Below are 23,877 nucleotides of genomic sequence, written 5' to 3'. Positions count from 1 at the left end.
TGGCGGGTCAAAGAAGCTATGCCCTTGCCACCTCGCAATAATTATACGACTTATGGTTGTGACACGTTGTCTGGAGTTCTAGTAGAAGGAACCACAGAAGGGATATCAAGATTGACTGAACGCCAGGAGGTCAACACCTTGATGCATCTAACAACTTCTTCTCAATTTTCTTCTCTTCCAAAAGTGATCACCCATTAGAAGAAAGGGCATTTTGATTCATGCTAATGTCTGCTTTTTGTACTCATGAATTGGCCTAGCAACCTTCTCAACTTAATTATATCATCAGTTCTTTATAGAGGTTGCATTTCCGCTGACCTGATTACACGAGAGAGCTCAATGAGAGATGGTGATCTGTTGATCTCTGGTGGTGGGAATTTTGCTCTTGGCTTCTTTGGCCCTGGCAATCCTAGCCATAGGTACTTAGGGTTATGGTACAACACAATTCCTGAGAAAACGGTCGTGTGGGTTGCCAACCGGGACAACCCCATCAAAGATACTTCAGGACGTCTCGGCATCGACAATCTGGGCAATCTCATACTCTACGACACTAAGAGAAGCATCTCTGTTTGGGGCAGCAATCTTTCGATATCGTCGGCGGCGAGTGATTGCTTAGCTCAACTTTTGGATTCGGGTAATCTTGTTCTGTTTCAGGATAGCAAGAAAAGTTCAATCCTTTGGCAGAGTTTCGACCATCCGACTGATACTTTGCTCCCCTCCATGAAACTTGGGCTCAACCGCACCAGTGGCCTAAATAGAATCCTTACGTCTTGGAAGTCTCCCGATGACCCTGGTATGGGAACGACTTATTTCATGATCAACCCCCGTGGTTTCCCGCAATTAACCTTGTACAAAAATCACGTTCTGTTGAGCCGAGCAAGCCCCTCGAACGGAGTCAGATTTATACCTGCTCATTCCTCATGGTCTAACTTTAGCTTCAGAATTGATGCTGATGAGGTCGTCCTGGTGTCAAATACTTCGAACTCATCTATCTTGGTGAGGGAAGTGGTTCAAGAGTCCGGGATCGTGCAACTGTTCATATGGGTCGAAAATAAGAGTGAGTGGATCAATTTTTTAACCAGACCAGATGATCAATGTGACTTCTATGGGCATTGCGGTGCCAATGGAAACTGTAATTCTGATAGCACGGACCAAAATGAGTGCAAGTGCCTACCCGGGTTTACCCCCAAGTCCCCGAACAATTGGAGCATGAAAGACAGTTCGGGTGGATGTGTAAGGAAGAATCCAGAATTGGTTTGTCGGAACGGTGAAGGGTTTGCAAAAGTAGCCAATGCAAAAGTGCCAGACGCTTCGGTCGCATCTTTCTACATGAATATAACTTTGAGGGAGTGCGAAAGTGAATGCTTGAGGAATTGTTCATGCACGGCCTATGCAGATGCAGATTTTACAAGCGGAGGAAGTGGATGCTTGATGTGGTACGGAGACCTGATGGATACAAGAGTGTTCTCAGGTAGAGGTCGAGACTTATATGTGCGCGTGGATGCACATGTACTAGGTAATCCTAGAATAGGAAAATCGGTATGAGATTCTAATTTGCTCAAATTTCTGTCACTACTAAGTTGTGATGGCCATTGCACAGTCAGTCTTATCTGATAGATCGACTAAAAGTTTCTCCTCTCAGCTGAGTTTCAGAAGAAAGGATTTCTTTCGAGGAGAAAGGTGTTGGCAACCTTGATAATGTTAGTTACTGCTGCAGCAATAATCTCTCTTGCAGTGTCCATTGTGCTCGTGAAAAAGAAAAGAAAAGGTATCTGCATGTTTCTTGGACTCGCTACACCACAGTCCCTTCTTTTGCTGCTTTTAAAGCCAGATATATACATGTATCGCACCAAAGTTCTGGCGCTTTTAGCGACTCAAGAATTTGGGTCTTATGAAGCCACAGAAGCTTGTCACGATGATGACAACTAGTGTCGGCTCATACTGATTCGTAGTTCTTTTTGTGTGACAGGCTCTGCGGTTGGAAAGGAGCTAGATGGAACTATAAAAGATCAAGTATTACCCCTCTTTGATATCAGCACAATTAGAGCTGCCACAGACAATTTTGCCTCAACGAACAAGCTTGGACAAGGAGGATTCGGTCCAGTCTACAATGTACTATACCATGTCCTAACACTAAAATCCTTTGATCTCCCTATCTGCTTTAGTCTCAGTTGTCCAAGATGGTTGAGGTATACCTATGAGGTCAACAAATGGGTCTCCTCAAGAAAGCCTGAACTAAAAAACAAGGTAACAAAGTAGTTTTCGTGGATGTCTTAAGGCGACCCGATATTTCAGGGGTGCTTGCCCAGTGAACAGGAAGTAGCTGTGAAGAGATTATCGAAGAGTTCAGGACAAGGGAGCCAGGAATTCAAGAACGAAGTCATGCTTATAGCCAAACTCCAACACAGGAATCTCGTGAGGCTTTTGGGTTGTTGCATCAGTCGAGACGAGAGGATGCTAATCTACGAGTACTTGCCCAACAAAAGTTTGGATTGCTTCATTTTCAGTATGGCATCACCTTCTTTTTCCTCTTCATGTTAATCTGATTGCTGAAACACCTCGCCATTGGCATTGATTTAATGACATAACGGCCAGTGACTTCTTTCTTCCCGGCTTTGGGTGACAGATGAAGCAAACAGGACAACCCTCGATTGGGACCAACGTTTCAAAATTATTCTTGGAATTGCCCGAGGAGTTTTGTATCTTCACCAAGATTCAAGACTTAAAATCATACATCGAGATCTCAAAGCAAGCAATGTCCTCCTTGATTCTGCGATGAATCCAAAAATTTCTGATTTTGGGATGGCTAAAATGTTTGGAGAAGACCAGATCCAAGCAAACACCAACAGGGTGGTTGGAACATAGTAAGTTGTTCTATAGTAAGTTATTCTATACTGTCCAACCAAGTCAACCAATGGACTCAGTAAGAGGATAGATACAAACTGATTAGATGTGCAGAGAAATTGATGTTGTTCAATTTTGTGTAGCGGTTACATGTCTCCAGAATACGCAATGCAAGGATTATACTCGATCAAATCCGATGTTTTCAGCTTCGGTGTCTTGTTACTGGAAATAGTCAGTGGCAAGAGGAACACTGATTTCTACAATGACAGTGCATCTCTGAATCTGATAGCACATGTAAGGACATAGAACAAAACATTCCCTTCAAACCGATTTACCTTCAGCTGCTTCTCGAAATCAGATCTCATTGCCTAATCACTAAATGATGTTACCTTCAACTTTTGTAGGTTTGGAACTTATGGAAAGAAGGAAAAGACTCAGATATAGTTGATCCATTGATGGCCCAACCCTACAACTCAGGTCAGGTTTTGAGAAGCATCCAAATCGGCCTATTGTGCCTGCAAGAACACGCGGCAGACCGACCAACCATGATGGACATTGTCTTAATGTTGGGTAACAAGGCAGTTCTTGCCTCTCCTACTAAGCCTGCATTCGTTTGTAACCGAAGCGGCAACATTCTCGACCTTCCACAGATTGCAGGAGCTTCTGAGAATGAGGTAACCATAACTGACCTTGAGGGTCGATGATTGGACTCAATGTGACCATGGTTTCATCATCTTATGCTTCAAATAACATAAAGCACTCCAATGTAGCAAAAAAAGAAATTTACTATAGGTGAGCTCCTCAGATGCTAAGAAGATACCAGGTCAGCATTGTGACTTCTGCAAAAATAGAGTTCAACTATCTAAAAAGCAGAACTCTAGGCAACAACTACTTGTATGAGTAGAATAGACATTAGTGATTGGAGATACAGATAATGAAAGTTTCAAATGAGTGTCATAATTTGTTCGGAATTAGTGCTTGTTTGAACAATTAATCATACTAGTACTCGCTCACTTGATCCCAATGACGATTCTACCATTCCGTGCCCGAAAAGTCGGACTGTTTGTACCTTGTAAAACTCAATATCGATAACCTATTTTCATCTACATTGTGCGTACAAGTCCCAATTCCAGCTTCTGACTGTACAGATTCCAAAGCGCCTGAACTAACATGCATTAACGCTCACCTTCAGTAGCAGAATAGCTAGCACAACTCTTCACCTATTTGGAGACATTGAAGAAATGGCATAGGACCTTTTGAATATCATCAATTAGGGAACCGATGTACTGACTAGTTTACTCCTTTGCCTCATGTGACTCAAGGCGCTTAAAGATTTCGTCATGCAGACAATTTCTAGCAAATTGGTGTCGAATCGTGTGTGAACATGGGTCCAAAGACCGATCAGTTAATTTTAGATGAACTTGAGTGATTTACATGTAAGCTCACCAATAGGAAACAATGTCTCAGTGAATCCGGTGGAGCTTGGTTTAGTTGTCGAAGGAAAAGTCTCGATGTGTGGTTTAGATGCACGATACAGGTTCGACTTCTCATGTATTAACAAGGGCAAATGAAACGAAAGATTTTCTAAATGAATCTTTTCTAATAGGCATGGACATGGGCCCATGGGCTTGTGCTCTTTCTTTTTTTTTTGACACGCTAATATAAACGTCGTGAACCCAAGGACGGGGACAAACCCATCTAAGTACCGAACCAAAGGCATTGTGGATTTTCTAAGTCGCGTGGGAGTGCTATATAGTCCGTGTATTATATTTACTAATTCGAATCTGGACCGTCAGATTTGGTGGATATGCTTGGAAACCACATGGTACCCACATGGTACCCACCTGATTAACAGTCAAGATTTAGTTTAGCGTGTATAATCCATTATTTATCAGATGCTTTGAAAACGGATTATACGTGATGCGTGCGTGGACGAGTAGTTCCTAAAATGGGGGGTTTTTTGGTTAAATGTATGGACAGGTGTATAAAGTTTTTAGGGAATAAGGTGTGTGGAAGGAAGGAAATGGTATGAGAAAGCATGATAAATACGATCACCACCTAGGCTTATAGGACACACCATCAACCAAGGACAAATATTGGAATTCGGATGGGAAGTTCACCACCAAGGTCTAGAGGATAAACCACCAACCGAGGCTAAAGGGCTTTCGGCTTACAACCGAGCAAGAATACACTCTCCAAGGTTAAAGAAACTGATGGTAGACAATTCAACTCACGAAAAGAAATTCTCATTCAATGAACATAATTTTTTGTTAGTGGAGAACTCTTCCTCTATTAATAGAGGGATGCGGATATAAGAAATAGACAAACATTAAAGATACGAGGACTAGACCAACATTTAAGAAACATGGGGACTCCCTAAATACTTAAGACATGGAAACCAGAAAGCAATTAAAGTCCTAGTAACTAGAAAAGCATTAAGGGTGCAAATGGTAACACTTCAAAAGTGGACTTCTGCTCCAGAAGTGTTTCTAGAGGAAAAATCCGTTTGATAATATAACTTTTAAAGCAAAAATCCGTTTGGTAAAATTTTTTATTTTTGAAGTGAATTTCCACTTTTGAATTTGTTTTTCCTCCAATTTGAGAAGTTAAAAAAAATTGTTTCTCAACTCAAGAAGTACTTCTCACATCACTCATCTTTTCATTACGCTCTCACCCTCTTTTCAACTATGTCCGCCGACCTCCATTATTACCCACCGTTGACCACCGCCCACAACCATCCCTACCGGCCACCCCCGGCCGACCATCGCCCACCGCAAACCTCCGTCAACTACCACCCACCGCCCCCATGATCACCCCCCATGGTTGTCACCACTCGCCAACCGCCCCTTGTCGCCAACCATCACCCATAGCCACCTACCAACCACCTCCACCGCCGACCCCCCGCTACCGACCACATTCGCCCCCTCCCCCCCGGCAACCATCGACCACCACCCCAATCTACTACCGACCTCCGTCAACCATCGTTGACCACCTCCGCCGCTCTCCACCTAGTCGCCCTCTCCCGGCCTCCGAGTAGAAAATAATTAATAATTTTTTATTTTTATTTTTGAAAATTAAATAATATTTTTGAATAATAAAAAGTATTTTTAAAGAATTTGAAAAGTGTAAAAATGAAGTAGAAATTTTTTGGCTGCCTACAATAATTTTTCATAGAAGATTTTGTGCTAATAATGTTTCAAAAGTATAAATTTTCAACCATTACCAAACGAATTTCTCCGATCAAAAATCAATTTCTGAAATAAAAGTAAAAAAAATCAACTTCTTGCCGGAAGTTGATTTTTAAAGCAGAAGTATTACCATGCGCGCCCTAAATGACATGAAGACTTGCAATCTTGATTCTTCAGCCTTGCGATTCATCTTTCAAAATTCACCCACCAGCCTTAACAAGCAAATAACCATCTTTGGAGATCACCAAATATCCTTGGAAATGGCTCAGAACAGCCTCCCATTGATATGTGGTTGGTGTGCGTCGAAATCAGCAACTAGCCTTGGTAAAATAGAACTTAATTAGCAAGGGAGAAACGGTAACTCCTAAGTCAGTCTCTTGTTCAATAGTCTTCACATTGGTAACTTTATTTTCAATCCACCAAAGTAAGTTGTGACCAAACTCATTTTGGGCTTTAAGGAATAATGATTGCGTTGAGCTTGCTGATGAAATCAAATCAGAACTTAAGGTTTCTATCGATAAGCCATAGGGTAGTTTGAGATTTGACCTCAAATCTGACATGCCATCATCTTTCAAATAAGGAGAAAGGTCTCTCACATTAAAAGTTGCCGAGAGGCCAAACTCTCCAATAAGCTCAATCTTGTATTCATTGTCACCAATTCTCTCGAGAACTTTGAATGGACCATCTGCTCTTAGCATGAGCTTGTTCTTTCGACAAGACGGAAATCTCTCCTTTCTCAAATGAAGCAATACAAGTTCACTGAGTTGAAAACAAGCCTTCTTCCTGTCAAATGTACCTACAAATATGTATTTCGATAGCTGGTTGATATATATGGTTACATTTTGGCTACGTCCTTTGGGTGAAAGGAAAGGAATGTCATTGCATGACCCACAAAGAAAATTTTTTATCAATTATGTGAGCAGTCAATGGTTACCAAAAATTACATTAGTTATATCCTATCCATTTGAAAAATTCGTCAACACAATCCACAATTTAGACTGAAAGGCAGAAAGCTTTTGTAGTGTCTCAGTTACCTTGCGAGCATTTATCGGAACTTGATTTGCAACATCGTAGTCCAATCTCAAAAGAGAGAGAACTTATGGCCCGATCCATAAGTAGAGATCGATAAATCTGTTCCTTTTGGGAGATATGCTCATGTAGATTTTCAATGATATTCGAGCATTACTGCTGATAATGCCATCTCACTTCCGATAGGTGACATCCCTGGATTAACTCACTTGAGGTATTTATTCGCTTTGTCCTATCCCATAGCGAGTCTCACGGTTTTTTCCTTTGGCATACAGACAGAAAGTACTGTTTTAGCCTTAGCACACTTAACTTTGGAGTTCCAAAGCAAGCTATCTATAAATAACCTCATTACACTTAACTTTGCTTATCTATGAACTAATTCCAGTTACTTAACTTTAAAGCTATCTATGAACTAATTCCAGTTTTCACATTCTCCCCTCCTTCGACCTATGAATTAATTCTAGTTTTCACGATCTCTCCTCCTTCGACCGTACTTACCAGGTCATCACACTTAACTTTTCTCGTCACATTCTCCCCTCCTTCGAGCACAACGCCCTTGCTGCACGCGGTCGGGAATCAGGTCTGAAAGGGCCTTGGGAAGCTACCACTGTATAATATTATCCGCTTTAGGCCGAAATTATCACGGCTTTAAAATGCATTACACAGAGTAAGAACCCTAAACCTTATCAACTAGCTCGAGGACTCTCCCCTAGCTAATGTGGGACAAAAGATATGCGCTTAGCCTCGGCCACGTACTGCCAAGGCATTGCACTGACCCGTCCCTCCGTACTTTATGGGGTCTGGGTCATCACAATGAAATGGCTAGAAGTCTTTCGAAAGGTTACTCAGTCCCGTGTAACCTCCCAGAAGCTGCTTAGTCTTTTATCATTCAAAAGATAACTAGTTATTTTTCAGTGCAATCTTCCCACTGGTGGTCATCAAGTCCATGTCAAGGAGACAATCTTATGACTCATGCAGAAATGCCGCGCCAACTAACCTGAACGCGCTTATTCGAAGTACGGGTCAAGTGATTCTCAGAGGTTCACTTGAATTCTTTCATCTTATGAGCTTATGAACTTTGAAAACGACTCCTTTCATAAATATACATAAACCCAATTAATAGTGTACATACAGATCTATGTGAAAATTAAGTGCAGAATTTTGATCATTAGTTCATGGAAGTGTGAAATTTTGAGGTCTCTCAATTGAGTGGGCACTGACCTTCAGCACAGAACAATACAAGTGTATGAAAACTAAAAGGACAATGTTAGGAAAAGTACATTAGAAGTGTCATAACTTGTATACGGCGTTCACTTGAATGCCATAACTTTCAAAACGTTCACTTAAGTGTCATAATTTTTAAAAATCGTTCACTTGAATGTTATGTCAGAGCAAAATCGTTCACTTCAGTGCTATAGTAACTTTTCCGGCGTGTCATGTCAGCTTTTTCAGCTGCCACGTCAACATGGCATTCAAGTGAACGATTTTTGAAAGTTATAGCACTTAAGTGAACGTTTTAAAAGTTATGGCACTCAAGTGAATGTTGTACAAAAGTTATGGCACTTCTAGTATACTTTTCCCGGATAATATTAGTCATCATCTTCCTTCAACGATGGAATTCGTGATGTAGTTTGTGGAGAAGATGTTTTCCAATCGTGACTCGATATTTTGACTTGGAATTTTACTTTTGAAGGTCAATGTGAGGAAGATCTGATTCATCACTCGGCATCAGAAATACTGATAACATGTTGGGGGTCCGTCCGTTGTGTGGTCCTGCACACATAGAAGCCCTGCCTGAATGCATCTCATCACTTCCGATGGCGAACAAGTATGAACAATTGCTTCATCTGTTAGGTATAGTCCAGTATCTTCGCTCCACAATTGCCATGCCTGTAAGAATTAGAGATCGTAAGGCGCATACATAGCCAAAAAGATTATAGAAGGTCACTCGAGACTGCATTCCTCGCACTTACATAGGAAAGGAGATTGTAATGCTGCCAACAATTTTGTGGGTGTTCACCAAAACTAAAGTGCCCTCGAACATTCGTGCCACCCCGAAACATTTCGGGCTCATCTTTCCATCCAAGAGAATATTGCTTACTTTTAATTCTCGATGCATGACCCTAAGGCAAGAATCTTGATGCAGGTAGAAAATCCCCCTTGCAATACCTTGAATTACATGAAATCGTTTACCCCAGTCGAATTCTGCCTTCTTTCTTTTTGTGTTTTTGGTCAGGAAAAAAAAAATTCGTTGAACTGTTTCAAGAAGGGAAACCCAAAGGATGGGCTTCGGTACATAATAGCTTCCAAAGAGTTAGGGGACGGGAGGAAAGCCAGTTTTGACATAAGGCATTTTGCCTATGATTTTTAGCCACCCAATCCGCGACCGACTCCGCTTCTCTAGGGCAATAGAAAACTTGGCACGTGAGCTGGTGGGAGCTTAATATCGCCTGAGCTAAGACTGAGCAGTCGGTCTCAAACTCGGATTCACTGTCCGGAGGAGAGAGGTTCTAATTTAGCCAGTGGTGGAGATTTTGCTTTCGGCTTCTTTAGCCCTGGCAATTCTAGCCATAGGTACTTAGGCTTTTGGCACAAAAAAATTCCTGAGGAAACGGTGGTGTGGGTCACCTACCGGCACAACCCTGTCAAAGATACTTCAGGACATCTCAGTATCAATGAGCTGGGGGATCTCATACGCTACTGACACAAAGAGAAGCATCTCCGTTCGGGGCAGCAATCTTTCGTCATCTTCGGTGGCGAGTGACTGTGTAGCTCAAGTTTTGGATTCGGGCAATCTTGTTCTGTTTGAGGATGGCAAGAAAAGTTCAGGTGTTTTGGCAGAGTTTCGACCATCCTACTGATACTTTGCTCCCCTCCATGACTCTTGGGCTCAACCGTACCAGTGGCCTATATAGAATCCTAACGTCTTGGAAGTCTCAGGATGACCCCAGAACAGGAACGACTTATTAAATCAACCCCAGTGGCTTCCCGCACTTAACCTTGTACAAAAATCAGGTTCTGTTATGGCAATCAAGCCCCTGGAACACAGACAGATTGAATGGGATTTCTGCCATAGAGCACTCCTCATGGTTCAACTTTAGCTTCATAATTGATGCCGATGAGGTCGTCCTGGTGTCAGATGTTTTTAACTAATCGATCTTGGCAAGGGGATCGGTTCAAGAGTCCGGAAGTGTGTGACTGCTCACATGGGTTGAAAACCATGGCTAGGAACTTCGAAAAGAAAGCTAGAAGGAAGTTCGTAAATCCTGGTTTACAAAAGAAAGGTTAGTGTTCGACAGGAACATTGCGATTCTCCAACCACAAGTGCAGTTTACGTACCATTTAGTCATTTACTGCACATAAAATTCGTGAACGACCCCAGGCCCTAAACAAAAAATATTCATTGAGTGAGTGGATAATTTATTCACCAAACCAGAGGACCAATGTGACTCCTATGGGCATTGTGGTGGCAATGAAACTGTCATTCTGATAGCATGGACTGCATTGAGTGCAAGTGCCTACCCGGGTTTACCCCTAAGGCCCCGAACAATTGGAGCACGAGAGACAGTATAGGTGGGTCCATGAGGAAGAATCGGTTTGTCGGAATGGTGAAGGGTTTGTAAACGTAGCCAATGTAAAAGTGCCAGACTCTTCGGTCACATCTTTCGACATGAATAGTACTTCACAGGAGTGTGAAAGTGAATGCTTGAGGAGTTGTTCATGCACGGCTTATGCCGATGCAGATTTTACAAGAGGAAGTGGATGATTGATGGGGTACAGAGATTTCATGGATACAAGAGAGGTCTCAGGGTGGAGGGCGAGACTTCCGGATGACTTAGGGGTAATCCTAGAGAAGGAAAATAAGTAGGACATTCTAACTTGCTCATATTTTTGTCACTGCCATGTACTGTTGCAATAGCACAGTCAGTCTTGTATGATAGATCGATTTCGCCTCAAATGAACAAGCTTGGACAAGGAGGATTCGGTCCAGTCTACAAGGTGCTATACCATGTCCTAATACTAAAACCCTTAGATCTCCCTTTCTACTTTAGTCTCAGGTGTCCAAGATAGTTGATGTATAAGTATGAGGTCAACAATCGGGTTTCCTCAAGAAAGCCTGAACTGAGAAACAAGGTGGACAGGGTAGTTTTCATGGATATGTCTGAAGGCGAGACGAAATTTACAGGGTTGGTTGGCCAGTGGACAGGGAGTAGCTGCGAAGAGGTTACCGAAGAGTTCAGGACAAGGAAGTCAGGAATTCAAGAACGAAGTCATGCTTATAGCCGAACTCCAACACAGGAATCTCGTGAGGCTTTTTGGCTGTCGCATCAGTCAAGACGAGAGGATGTTGATAAACGAGTACTTGCCTAACTAAAGTTTGGTCTGCTTCATTTTCAGTATGGCCTCACCTTTTTCCCTCTTCATGCTAATCTAATTGCTGAAACGCCTCACCATCAGCAACGATTTCATGACAAACCCGCCAGTAAATTCTTTTTTCCCGGCTTTGGGTCACAGATGAAGCAAACAGGACAACCCTTGATTGGAACCAACGTTTTGAAATTACTCTCGGAATTGCCTGAAGAGTTTTGTGTCTTCACCAAGATTCAAGACCTAAAATCATACATAGAGATCTCAAAGCAAGCAATGTCCTCCTCGATGCTGCAGTGAACCCGAAAATTTCTGATTTTGGGATGGCTAAAATGTTTGGAGAAGACCAGAGCGAAGCAAATACGAACAGGGTGGTCAGAACATAGTAGGTTGTTCTATGCTATCTACCCAACTCAAACAGCGCACTCAATAAGGGGAGAGATACAAACTGATTATATGTGCTGAGATATTAACGTTGTTCATTTTTGTGTAGTGGTTACATGTCTCCAGAATACAACGCAATGCAAGGATTATACTAGACCAAATCCGATTTTTTCAGCTTCGGTGTCATATACATATTACTGGAAATAGTCAGTGGCAAGAGGAACACTGATTTCTCCAATGACAGTGCATGTCTGAATCTAATAGCACATGTAAGAACATAGAACGAAAAATTCCTTCACCCTCATTTACCTTCGGCTGCTTCTTGAAATCAGATCTCATTGCTTAATCTCTGTAAGATATAGTTACCTTCAACTTTTGTGGGTTTGGAACTTATCGAAAGAAGGAAAATCCTCAGACATAGTTGATCCATTAATGGCCCAACCCTACAACTCTCGTCAGGTTTCGAGAAGGATCCGAACCGGCCTATTGTGCGCGCAAGAACACGCGGCAGACCAGCCACCCATGTTGGGCATTGTCTTAATGTTGGGTAATGAAGCAGCTCTTGCCTCTCCCAATAAGCCCGCTTTCGTTTTGAACAGAAGCGGCAACATTCTCGACTTCCACCGATTGCGGGAGCTTCTAAGAACGAGGTAACCATAACCGACCTCGAGGGTCGGGTGATCGGACTCGATGTGGCCATGGTTTCGTCATCCTATGTTTCGAATCGGATAGACCATTCCCACGCAGCAAAACAGAAATTTACCAAAAGGTGAGCTCCTCGGATGCTAAGAAGATAACCAGGTCAGTATTGTAACTTCTGCGAAAATAGAGTCCAACTTGTATCGACAGATTAGACATTAGTGATGGGACATGCGGGTGATGAAAGTTTCAAATGAGTGTCATACTTTGTTCGGAATTAGTGCTTGTTGGAACGAATTAATCATACTTCCCAAGGACGATTCTATCGTTCCTTGCCGGAAAGGACGGACCGTCTGTACCTTGTAAAACTAAATATCCATGTAATTTGGGGTACAGGATGTGATTACTAATGGAAAGTAATGAGAAAAAAAAAATAGAATAGTGGCCTAAAAGAGTTTTTTTTTTTCTTTTTTTTTCAAGAAGGATTCTCTTTCGATGTTTTTTCCTATAAAAATCCTTAGAGAAGTAAAACTATTTGGACATGAGCGTTGTAATTGCTTGATTTTCACGTAATTTGGTGTACAAAATATAATTACTCATGATATAAGGATTAATTTACTCCTTTAGCCTCGTGCAACTTAAGGAGCTTAAAGATTTCGCCAGGAGCCAACAAGGGCTGCGACGCCTTGGCTCGGTGCCGGCCACACCCTTACGCAATGCCGGCAAGGGTCGCCTATGGTCTGCAGGCAACCCTTGTCGGTCCTCAATAAAAAGAGAATTGTACATAAAAGAAACAGAATAAACCAAAAATATTATTAAAATTATAAAATAGTATTAAAAAATATTTAAAAAATGTGCACGTCAACGCCAAGCGTACCACATAGGACGATCGGCATCCACAATAGCGATTTCCTGCCATAATTGGAATAAACTTAATTAGCACAAATGCAAAAGGTTTAGGGCTAAATTTGCACCAATAAAAAGTTTATAACTGAATTGACACCAATGCAATATGTTTAGGATTTTTTTGACACTTTTTCTGCACATCTGAGTACTAAACCAAAGGCACAAAATATTTTATGCATCAAAAAGTCAAAGAGTTATTTAGCGAGTGTATTACATTTACTAAGTCAATCCGAACCGTCAGACTTGGTGGGATCCGCGTGGAACCCACCTGATACCCATCAGATTAAACAGTCAAGATTTAGTTTAGCATATATACTCAATTCATTAGATGCTTCTTGCTCATCACGCACAGGACCGGTGCGACATAACAACCAAATGGAGCTACAGCATTTACATGTATAATATTAAGGTTTTTTTTTTTGTCATAATGTATAAAAGTAAGTTCAGACTGTGTTATATGTGCAGCATTAGAATTTTAGCAAATTAATATCTTTACACTGCCATTTTATATTGTGAAAGTTTCTAAAACTATTTCCCCCATTTGGAGCTATGCAGATCCTCCTTGAGCATAGTTAAAAATAAAATGAAAATGTTTCCCTAACAGTCTGATAGTACTTCCAGTTATTTTTTACCGTAGATCCACATACTATCACTGCCTATTTTGCATAAAATACTCATTAGTTAGAAAATCGTAAGGTCAGAAATAATGATAATATTGTCAAATTGTCAGGATAACAGCTCCCTAAATAAAAATATTTGTGTTTGGAAGAAGACCTAATGGATCAGATTCAAAGGGACAAAGAGAAAGAGAAACCCCTTTTTTTCAAGGAAACAATCTTGTCGTAGAAGCTACAAACTCAGCGTTGTTTTGCCACTGATTAGCCAAGACAAAGTAAAGGCAAAGTCTCTCCCATCGAAGCATATATAATTGTAGCTGCTTGGACAGCGACTTTGAGTCTTACTTTATTTAACACGACAATGATACCAATATGCTGCTTTTTTTTTTCTTGCCGCTTTTCATTATTCTTTCTATAAATCATCTTTTGACTTAATTAGGCTAGGAAAAAAAAATAGTCTCATTTCTCTTAAAATACATTAACTTTAGATTCAATTCCAATTCTAGCCCGAACTCTTTTTGTCTCATAAAAAAACATTAACTTTGGATTGGGTCTCTATTCTGACCTTACGCTTTTTCATTTCGTATAAAACACCAATTTAAATTCGGATCTCAATTATGGCCCGACCTTCTTCTTCTTTTCCGGAAATGGCGCAAACTTGTAGTTGGTACCCAAATATATCCCCATTAAGTAGAATGACACGTAGGTATGTATATTAAAAAAATGCCCAGTGTTTAATAGCATCTATGGATGAAAACTTGATGGGGGTCAAAATTTGGGTACCAACTGAAAGTTTTTTCTGTTTTTATGAGAAAAAAAAAAGGTTCGGGCCAAAACTTGAACGAATTAAAAGTTGATGTTTATTTATGAAACCACCAAAAAAAAAGTTTGGACTAGAATTAAAACATTATCGAAACTTGATGCGAGGGAATTAGGGGGAAAATAAAAAAGAAAAAGAAAGAATTGAATTCCTTGAATTGCACTACTCGAGAGCGAAAAGAAATACTGATCCCGATGCTTTAGAGAATAATTAAGAGTATAAAAATGATAGGCCGCTGGAAGATTCCAATCTATAAGAAATTTTAATAGTTATTTGATGTTCATTGTTCATGATTAGTCACTTCATTGTCGGTTGTCCGAGTTAAGTCTTCTATTTTAATCTTCTTCATGGACTTCAAGTGCTTGCTCACCTGTCCATATCTTTGGCACTATGTATTATATGTTTATACGCATCAATTAGACTTATTTATTAGACGGTCCATGCAAAACGAAGAATAAAATGCCTAGAAGCATCTTTGATTGCACTAACATGTCAAAGTAGTCAGTTTTAATTAGACAGCATTGACGTCGATAAATGATAATTTAGAATAGAAAAACACGTATATGTGTTAGAGGCGCTATTTCCAACCCATTTATTACTAAAATCGTTCCTTTGTAAGTAGTCGACCCGAATACCCTTAAATGAAAACTCAACTCACTCTCCCACCTTCATTGAGCAGATACTTTTGTTGCAACTTGAAGTGTTTTCAAACTCTCCTGGTGCCTCAAAGCTTCAAGTAGACTCGTGCTTGTCCCTACCCCATGCCAAGCCCGCCGCCACGTAGCAGGAGTTGTCATTGCACTCGTTATGCTTGGGATCTAGGGGAGAATAGCAATGGTCATGCCATAACGGTAGAGGCAAGGAGAAGAGCAATGGTCGTACTGTAACGGCAGAGGCGAGTGACCAAATCGTGAATTTTGCAATGGCGACGACATGCAAAATTTGGGCATGGCAATAGGGGTGAGGACAAGAGTCGAAGCTTTGTGACATCAAGAGTCTCATAATTGTTTTAGGAAACATTTTCTTTTATGCTCTTCGTTACTCATCTTGTCGAGAAAAAAGAGATAATTTCGAGTTCATTCAAATAATAAGTTTGGTATAGTTGTGGCTAAACTCTAACTGTGTTAATCTATACTGATTTTCTAAAGCGCTCTAAATAATAAGTTTAGTCATACAATTCTCGAAATTTAAGCACCTCAAAGTTAGGCAACTTCATAGAAACTGCTATAAACTTGGAGATGTTATAGTTGTTGAGGTGGACGTTTGCCAAACATCTTTCTGTTTTTTTGGTCGAAGTTCGCCAAACAACTTTAAAAGGTACAACATTGTAAGTACCTTCTTTTCATAGTTGAGGCATATTATCACATTACTGCTCTAAAATAGTTAGTACGATAGGGATACCATTTCTAATACTGATTAAGGATATGTTTCTTTGAATGGAAAAATCTGAACTAGTTTTTCGCATTTTCATGCTTTTGGTTTACTAAAAATAATTAGTCAACGGAAGCCATATATAATATAAAAAAAATGTACGCTTAAAGTAAGGAAAATGAATTCCCAAAATCTGAAAAGGGAAAGACATATTCCTTGAAAATGGTTTCCACAAAGCACGTTTTCCGTTATCATGAGATTTATCCGAAACAAACACACCCTATGGGTTACCTTATGAAGTAGTTGTAGTCTTGAAGGCAAGTTAATTTTGGGTTTTTCAGATAGAGATTTGCTAGCATAACCGTTTTTGGGTTACTATAAAAATAACAATATGTTATGAGTCATAAACTCTTAAAAGAGCGGACCACATAAAAACTTTTGATTTTTTTTTTTTTTTGCCCAAAATAGATTGTTAATTTTACAGTGGCTCAAAAACTGTTACATAATCGATTCTTCTTTGAAAAATGAGCTCGTTCACCGAGATTTCTTTTTCCCCTTTTATCTTTTGTATGTTCCCATGAGTGCCCTTATCATGACATGTAGCGACATATCATCCGTCGGTCTTATATTTCTCAAATTGTCAAGTCGTGAAATTTTGTAGAAAAATGCGCGGCAACCGAATGAAAATGGTGTCCATAAAATATACGATTGGATAAAATTCGAGAAATCAAAAATCTCTCTTATTTACGACAATTTTCCAGCTGTCTTAACTGGACGATATGTGGACGTAACGTTTTATCGGGATGTATATCTCATTGGAAATGCTTTCCATTGCTCCATTAAAACCACACTTTGCATGCTTATCACGTCATAATGGGCAAAAAGAAAGCATGTAGAAGCGCATGCTTGTCATGGTTGTTTCTCATGATATCATGAAACCCTAGAAAAGTAAGGCAGCAAGTGGGCCGCCCTATGACTTCCACTCTCCGATTCCAGACAATCATAGAGTTAATTTAATCTCCGCAGCTCACTCTCCCGATTATCTTGAACTCTATCTCTTCTTCTTCTTCAGATTTCCAAATAAAACAAAACGGATTAAGTAAAAGGCGGTACCGAGACTATCGTACAAAAGATGAGGGTAGGAGCAAGATAGAGAGGCACAGCAGCAGACCCCCCCATCTCCTGCTCAAATTCAGCTTCCCACTATGAACATTTGATTAAAGCTAATAATATATAACAACTGAAATTATTCTAACTTGTTTTGATCTAAAAGGTCAGCTTTTCGGGTTGAAATCTAACACCTGTTCCTGTTCCTAACCACAACTTTTTCTTCAGCAATATTCTTTCTTCTTCTCCTCCTCCTTTTGCTTCTTCTTGCTCTCCAATGGTTGCTAATCATTCCATGCCCCCCACCATTATTCTCTTCTCTTTTTCTGTGGACCATCACTGTCTCTTCATTATCTCTATGTCCATCTCTCTCTCTCTCTCTCTCTCTCTCTCTCTCTCTCTCTCGGTTATGTATCTTCCTTTTTGCACATTTGGTTTTGCTTGTTTAGCTTTTTCTATTTATATGCTTCTGTGGGGTTTCCAGGACTGGCAGAGCCAAACAAAAGCAATGCAGCTTCTCTGTCTTTACTAAAAACTGAAGTTTATGTTATACACATCTTTTCTGAACCCTTCTTTTTCTTGTTGGGGTTGGAGTCAGATTCTTCCTTGTTGGTCTGTTGAGTCAGCTACCCGTGTAACGAGTCAACTCGTTGCTTGCCTTCTATCTTCTCTCTTTCCGTCTCTATCTGAAACTTCCTCCGAATGTTGGAGTCCAAAAATCAACCGGGGTCTCATGAGCCACTGGGAATGTGCTTGAGATTGGCACCAAGCATAGCCCTCGGCTCCTTAAGTCTTGCTTTGGCCCTTCTGATGTATAATCTTTCAGTTTATCAAGACCCTGCAAAAACCATATAGTATGTATCTGTTACTGCGTGGAACTATATGTTACTTAGCCTAACATGGAAATTCAAAAAAGGTGAACTAAGGACACGCATGGCAAGATTTCTGCTCTAGAAATTAACTACTAGCCAGAAATTCAAGTTAATTTTCTACTTCTACTTCTAGGCAGAAGTTGGTTTTTCTACTTCTAGAGATCAACTTTTGGCTAAAAGTTGGATTTATGCTTTTGAACAGAAGTTGATTTTTCTACTTTCCAAAATCAACTTCTGACAAAAAGTTGGATTTATGCTCCAAAAGTTGGGTTACCAGATAGCTTTCTGCTCCATAAGTGTTGTCATACACGCCCTAAGAGACAACTTAAGTGAACAGTGCATCCACACACCAGCAGCATTTATCATGACAATTCTAATGTGTAAATCGAAGATCTATGAAGAATTACTTGTGCGAACAAGATAAGTTTTCCGACACCTGTGTCACGCTATTGTGGAAATTATTTGGGCATAGGTAGTGTACACCAGACAAGATAATATAAAGCTAGTAAAGAGATTGATGTGAAACTTAGGTAATTTTGTTAATTTACCTGTTGATGCTGAATGGGAGCTCCATTTCTCATGTATGGAGTACTCAAAACCTGAAAGCACAAACGCACAGGACCAACCATCAACATAACTTGACTTCGAATGTATACTTATCACAGCTCCATGTCCAGTTTAGGATTCACTTCTAAAGTATAATGAAAGGAAAAGAGGGGACTGGGCTTACATGGACTTGATCATGTAAGAACTTGATGTACTCGATGGCTTCATGAAGAACAGATGCTGTATCAGTCTGCACAAATTTAACGAAACATCAACTTCTGTTCTTCCAATTTAATGTACTTTCGCAAAAATGCAACTTCAGCCAAAGAAAAAAATAACACCATTAAAAACAGAAAAGTGTGAGGAAAAATCCAATAATTCACCTTTCCAAAAGGTGAAACCAACTGCTGCAACGCAGTGATTCGGTCCCCTAGCTTCTCTTTCCGAACCTGATAACAAAATGCGATGGTAACTCGTTATCTTCTCTTCACTTTCTCGTGCCAACAAGTTGCAGAATGCTTTCGCCATAAAATGAAAAGGACATCACTTGCAAGCTTGGTTGCTCCTCCAAGAACAAGAATTTCAAAAGATCAAGAAAATGTTATCGTCTCACCTTAAAAGTCGGCAACGGCGACGGGGTTTCGATTCTAGGCCTTTTGAACCCGGGTTCGGTAGAGCTGCTTTTCTTTCCAGCGGAATCCACTTCCCGTGTGTCATCGCAATTTCTCTACAAGATCAGAAAATCTCTCTTCACGTGAATATAGTTCCTGGTAAAGAGTATTACATGAAAGTTATCTAACGTTGGTATCAAATGGGTTAAGATCTGTACCTTGGTGTTTAGCTGAGCACAACTTGGTTTTTGATCATATATCGTAGGAGGTGATGTAGCGGTCCAATCCAAGTTATTCATTGGCGTCGAAGCCATGGCGATGTTAGACAACGGCAACCTATTAGGTTGGCGATTCGCAGACGAGGATTTCAAGAGGGGCGACAGTTTGGCGAAAGAAGGGGGCGATTGATCATCGGAGCTATTGGTCTGAGAGAAGTTGTTCACCGACCGCGCTGGGCTGTTCAGGAGGGATTGATGTTGGGGCTGAAAACCTGTGGGCTCGTCAAGTAAGCTTTGTATCAAAGGGAATCCATACAACCCTCCACCGGACAGTCCCGATCCCATCGGAAACCCAGCTGAGAAACCCTCGCAGGTGGCCACGGTGGTCGCGCTGGTTGTGATGGAAGTCAGTTCAGATTGGTCCGAAGAGAATTCTTGACTTATTTGCTTGAACCCATTGATGGAGGAATCTTCAACCACACAACTTGAATATCTTCTGGGGCTCCATTCCTTCTGGATTCTTGAACCCATGTCTTCGTTCAATATCGAACAATAATTGCTCTGAGCAAATTTTCCGCCGCCACCACTGCGATACGGCCGCAGATTATATCATAAGTTCTGTGTTGTATTAGTTAAATTCAAGTTGAAAGAAGCTTAAATGGTTATGAGCTAAATCAGTGGGAAAGAACATGCTTGTGTTGAATTACATGTCAATCTAATAATTGTATGGTTGAAATCAAACGATCTCATGAGATGACTTTCACTGCAAATTAGACCCTACTTAGTGAAAAAAAATAAATAATAGAGAGAGAGAGAGAGAGAGAGTAAAACTCATAAAGACTGTTGTATAGAAATCAAAATACTTATCATGACAACCATATAAACTTACAGTAAGGCTTGGTTCCAATCCGGGGTCAGCGGCGATGAGATCCCGAATCCCGTGAGCTGCACGTCGGGGACAACCAGCTCGCTTCTGCTGCAGCCACGCACGGCGCTCAGCGGCTGAGCCTTGTAGTGGTTGAACTCGAAGACCATGGAGCCACCGGAGGAGAGCGAGGAATCATTGTGCTCAAAAGATCTCGCTCTGACGTTGCTCATTGCCATGTCGGCCGCCGCTGCCGCCCAACCAAACCCTCCCCCGTCGTTGGCTACCGCCGAGCACGGCGACGCACCGCCCACAAAAGGCACGCCCCTGAGCGAGCTCCACCAGCTCTCGCCGCATATCCCGGCCTGGAAATTCTCCGCCATCGCCGGAATGACTCGATGAATATAGGATTTAATATCGACTAACCCTTGCGACTATCTATACTGTTAGTCCTTTTGTATCTCTCTCTCTATCTCTCTTTCTCAATTGTGTGTGAGAATGAATTATGAGAAGCGTGAGGGGCTATTTATATATATGAAGGGAACGGTAAGGACATTGGAAGAGACCGGAACCTGGTTGACATTTCAGGGGGATGGGACAAGTCAGAGAAATGGAATTTTTGAATCGGAATAATTTAGTTTTTTTTTTCTCTCTCTCTCTCTTCCTTTAATTGTGCTAGCTTTCCATAATTTACTCTGCCTCTCTTACTTTTTTGGTTTGTACCTATCTCATTCTCCTGCGCAATTGTTTATCAAAACTTCTTGACTATGTAATGAGGGCATTTGGTCATAAGAATGAAAATCATGATATAATATATTTTATCTTATTCTGCGTTTGGTAGATATACAGAATAGGATAAAGGCAATATAGCCCAAATAAAGATATTCTAAGGAAGGAGGTGGGATAGGCCTAAATGGAATTTCTCAAGAAAGTAAACACGAAGAAAATCGGATTTTTTTTCCACAATCACCGCCTCTCCTCCGCGCCGAGCCACCTCTTCATCATGCTAGACCGCCTCTCCAACGAGTGGCCACCTCTTCCAGGGGCAACTACCGTCAAGTGTGGCCGCCTCTCTGACGGGGCCGGGCTAGGGTCTCCGACAACAAAGCTGGGTATCTGTACAACCTCATTCTTTATTCGATAATTTGACGTGATATGAGATCATGTCTCTTATTCTTTAATCGTTTAAACCTTTTTAACATTCGAAAAGGGGTCTCTACATGTTATGAAGAACTCGAGGTTGATCATCAACTTTCGAAGTAGCTCCGTTGGATGAGTCGCGTGAGTACATCTTCAACTTGTGAAAAGAGGCTGAATCATTTCATTGTTGAGCACTTATTTACTCATTCGATAAGAAAAACGAGCAAAACCAGTGGGCCATTCTCAAAGGATTTGACTTCAAATCAAGACCTCAAGTTCTACTGAGTCTGCTCGATCAATGTCATGCCCGAATTTAGATAGCACAACCTCTACTCAATAATAACTCGCTCATCGAAATTCATCATTGAATAATTTCTAAAGCATTATAATGTTTCAATAAAACAGAGTCGATCTCAACTGCGTTTTGCCTCTACTTATCCGACATTATATCCGCAGTTCATCATACAAGAAATAGGATATGATAAGATCATTGAATTCTTATCCTATCATATTTAATCCAATCACGACAAGAAATACGGACAATTAAACGCAACCTTAGAGTTGCTTATCCCATATGTTAAGTGCGTATGGTCAATCCTATGTTCGTGTAACTTTTATAGACATTCCCCATGCAATGTTCGGCCCCATTTAACTAAAGCTAAAGTACTTACAATTCCATTTGAAATACATTTCATGTCTAGAAATAAGATAAAAGAACTTGTAACGAATATCGATAGCAGACTTTATGGATTCACATTCTCTCCTTAAATTCTTCTCTTCGGAAGAACAATCAATTATTTCAACTTCACAAGACTGCTACACTGAAATAGTCTCTAACCGTTGACACATATTGAGAGGCTGCAACCAATCAATCATCAACTCTAATACCATTGTTTCAGAGATTGCTTTGATCTAGCTATATAAAGGTTGTTTAAGGAAGTGTACCTTATCTTGCATTCCTAAGTGACAAATCTCTCTAATTGATGAATGCATGTCTATTTGCTCCTCTAACTCACCGGAGAGAAAAGCTGTCTTATCACACAGTCTCTCCAACTCCAAAGTTGCATTACCGCAACCAATCCGGAAAAGCACCCTGGTGAAGCCATATTCACACAAAAAACAAGTATCGACCATAATGAGATCTTCTCCACTACTAGTGAAACAGAGAAGCAAGATTCCGGAGTCGATGCAAGATTCTTTCATTGGGTAGTAATCCGACACCAACATATATTGAGAAGCTACCGCAATCGAATATTGGTTGTGAAGCTACTGCAAGGTTGCACAAAGCTCGACACCTTCGCTAGTGAAGATTACTAAAAGAGATTTCAAATTCGAGTTCATTAATATATCCAGTTTGACACACTTTCATTCAAAAACTTTCTTATATGAATGAGGTGCTAAATAGGATATATGAAATATTTTACACCACACTATATCTGATATAGGACTTTGTTGATATTGCTAACTTCACGACTTGATTTACTTTGTCTTTCTTTGGCAACCAACTTTTGCAACGCACCACTTGACTTGGGGTGAGGAAAACATTACCCTTTTTTTCCTAAGATTTGTCATTTGGATAGCTCAGAAAAATAAGTTAACGTGAAATCTTTTCACGTTAAACAAAAACTTTATGCTTGAATTCAGGAAAATAATTTTCTCTTTTGAAAACCAAAATTTCCAAACTACAACTAGATATTAACACTTGAACAAGGGACGTTGGAGTTTGGGCAAGTGAACCTCAACAATTGTGCTCGGGGTCCTCGGTGGTCCGACCTAGGTCCCAGAAGCTAGGCCTAGGTCATTCGAGGTTGGGCACTGGTCCACAAAGGTTGGGCTCAGGTCCCTCAAGGCTGAGCCCAAGACCCCAATGTCCATGCCCAATATACCCGGCTCCCGTACCTAAGTCACCAGCCCCCGTGCTCGAGACTATCAAGATTGGGGTCATTTCCATTGAAGTTGAGTCCGGTTCTCTAAAGGTGGGGATCAAGAGCCTAGTGCCCGTTCTTTGGTCTTATGGGTTGTTGGTAGCCATACTCTGGCACCCGGCTCCTGCACCCAAGTCATTGGTGCTCCAGCCCGGTCCATCGAGGCCAAGCCTAGTCCCTCAGCATCTAGTCCCAGGTACACAAGGGTTGGGCCCAAGCCCCTCGAGGTCGAACCCAAGACTCCCATGCCAATGCTCGGCTCCCCTCCGTATATGCCTAAGCACCCAACTCCCATGCCGGGGCCTATCGAGCCTAGGTCCCTAGTACCCATGCTCGAGTTCCTAGTGGTTGGGCTTGAGAAAGCTCGACGCCCGGGCTTGGAGATCCCGACAGCTAGGCTCGAGTCTCTCGAGATCGGGGCTTAGTCCCC

General features: G+C 41.0%; 2 protein-coding genes across 5 annotated transcripts; one reads left to right on the top strand and one right to left on the bottom strand.

Moving 5' to 3' along the window:
* LOC115733948 (G-type lectin S-receptor-like serine/threonine-protein kinase At1g11410) lies at positions 1-12,562 on the top strand. Of its 4 annotated transcripts, XM_048276085.1 has the most exons (8): positions 1-1,513; positions 1,640-1,765; positions 1,967-2,244; positions 2,314-2,503; positions 2,624-2,861; positions 2,985-3,135; positions 3,246-3,274; positions 12,221-12,562. In XM_048276085.1, the coding sequence occupies exons 1-8, from the start codon at positions 244-246 to the stop codon at positions 12,462-12,464; spliced, it is 2,526 nt and encodes an 841-aa protein (XP_048132042.1). In that variant the 5' UTR covers positions 1-243; the 3' UTR covers positions 12,465-12,562. The 4 variants fall into 4 exon arrangements, with proteins under 4 accessions (XP_048132042.1, XP_048132043.1, XP_048132041.1 ...); XM_048276086.1 differs by lacking the exon at positions 3,246-3,274 and having other exon boundaries at positions 12,192-12,562; XM_048276084.1 differs by lacking the exon at positions 12,221-12,562 and having other exon boundaries at positions 3,246-3,902.
* Positions 12,563-17,767: 5,205 nt separating this feature from the next.
* LOC115727191 (transcription factor bHLH112-like) lies at positions 17,768-20,968 on the bottom strand. Its single transcript, XM_048276600.1, has 7 exons — positions 20,407-20,968; positions 19,518-20,103; positions 19,302-19,415; positions 19,072-19,137; positions 18,873-18,938; positions 18,691-18,741; positions 17,768-18,108 (listed from the first exon to the last, which is right to left on the bottom strand). The coding sequence occupies exons 1-7, from the start codon at positions 20,763-20,765 to the stop codon at positions 17,953-17,955; spliced, it is 1,398 nt and encodes a 465-aa protein (XP_048132557.1). The 5' UTR covers positions 20,766-20,968; the 3' UTR covers positions 17,768-17,952.
* Positions 20,969-23,877: the final 2,909 nt, after the last annotated feature.

Source organism: Rhodamnia argentea, chromosome 3 (genome assembly GCF_020921035.1).
Source record: "Rhodamnia argentea isolate NSW1041297 chromosome 3, ASM2092103v1, whole genome shotgun sequence".
NCBI classification, from domain to species: domain Eukaryota; kingdom Viridiplantae; phylum Streptophyta; class Magnoliopsida; order Myrtales; family Myrtaceae; genus Rhodamnia; species Rhodamnia argentea.
This window is presented reverse-complemented; position numbering and strand designations above follow the sequence as displayed.

Bases quoted from the DNA above. Each gene is read 5' to 3' on its own strand.
- LOC115727191 (XM_048276600.1), bottom strand. From the start codon at position 20,765: ATGGCGGAGAATTTCCAGGCCGGGATATGCGGCGAGAGCTGGTGGAGC. The intron at 18,742-18,872 runs GTAAGCCCAGTC...TTGTGCTTTCAG, and splicing joins TCTTACATGATCAAGTCCAT to GTTTTGAGTACTCCATACAT. The intron at 18,109-18,690 runs GTAAATTAACAA...TGGTTTTTGCAG, and splicing joins CTCCCATTCAGCATCAACAG to GGTCTTGATAAACTGAAAGA.
- LOC115733948 (XM_048276084.1), top strand. From the start codon at position 244: ATGAATTGGCCTAGCAACCTTCTCAACTTAATTATATCATCAGTTCTT. The intron at 1,766-1,966 runs GTATCTGCATGT...TTTGTGTGACAG, and splicing joins CGTGAAAAAGAAAAGAAAAG to GCTCTGCGGTTGGAAAGGAG. The intron at 3,136-3,245 runs GTAAGGACATAG...CAACTTTTGTAG, and splicing joins CTCTGAATCTGATAGCACAT to GTTTGGAACTTATGGAAAGA.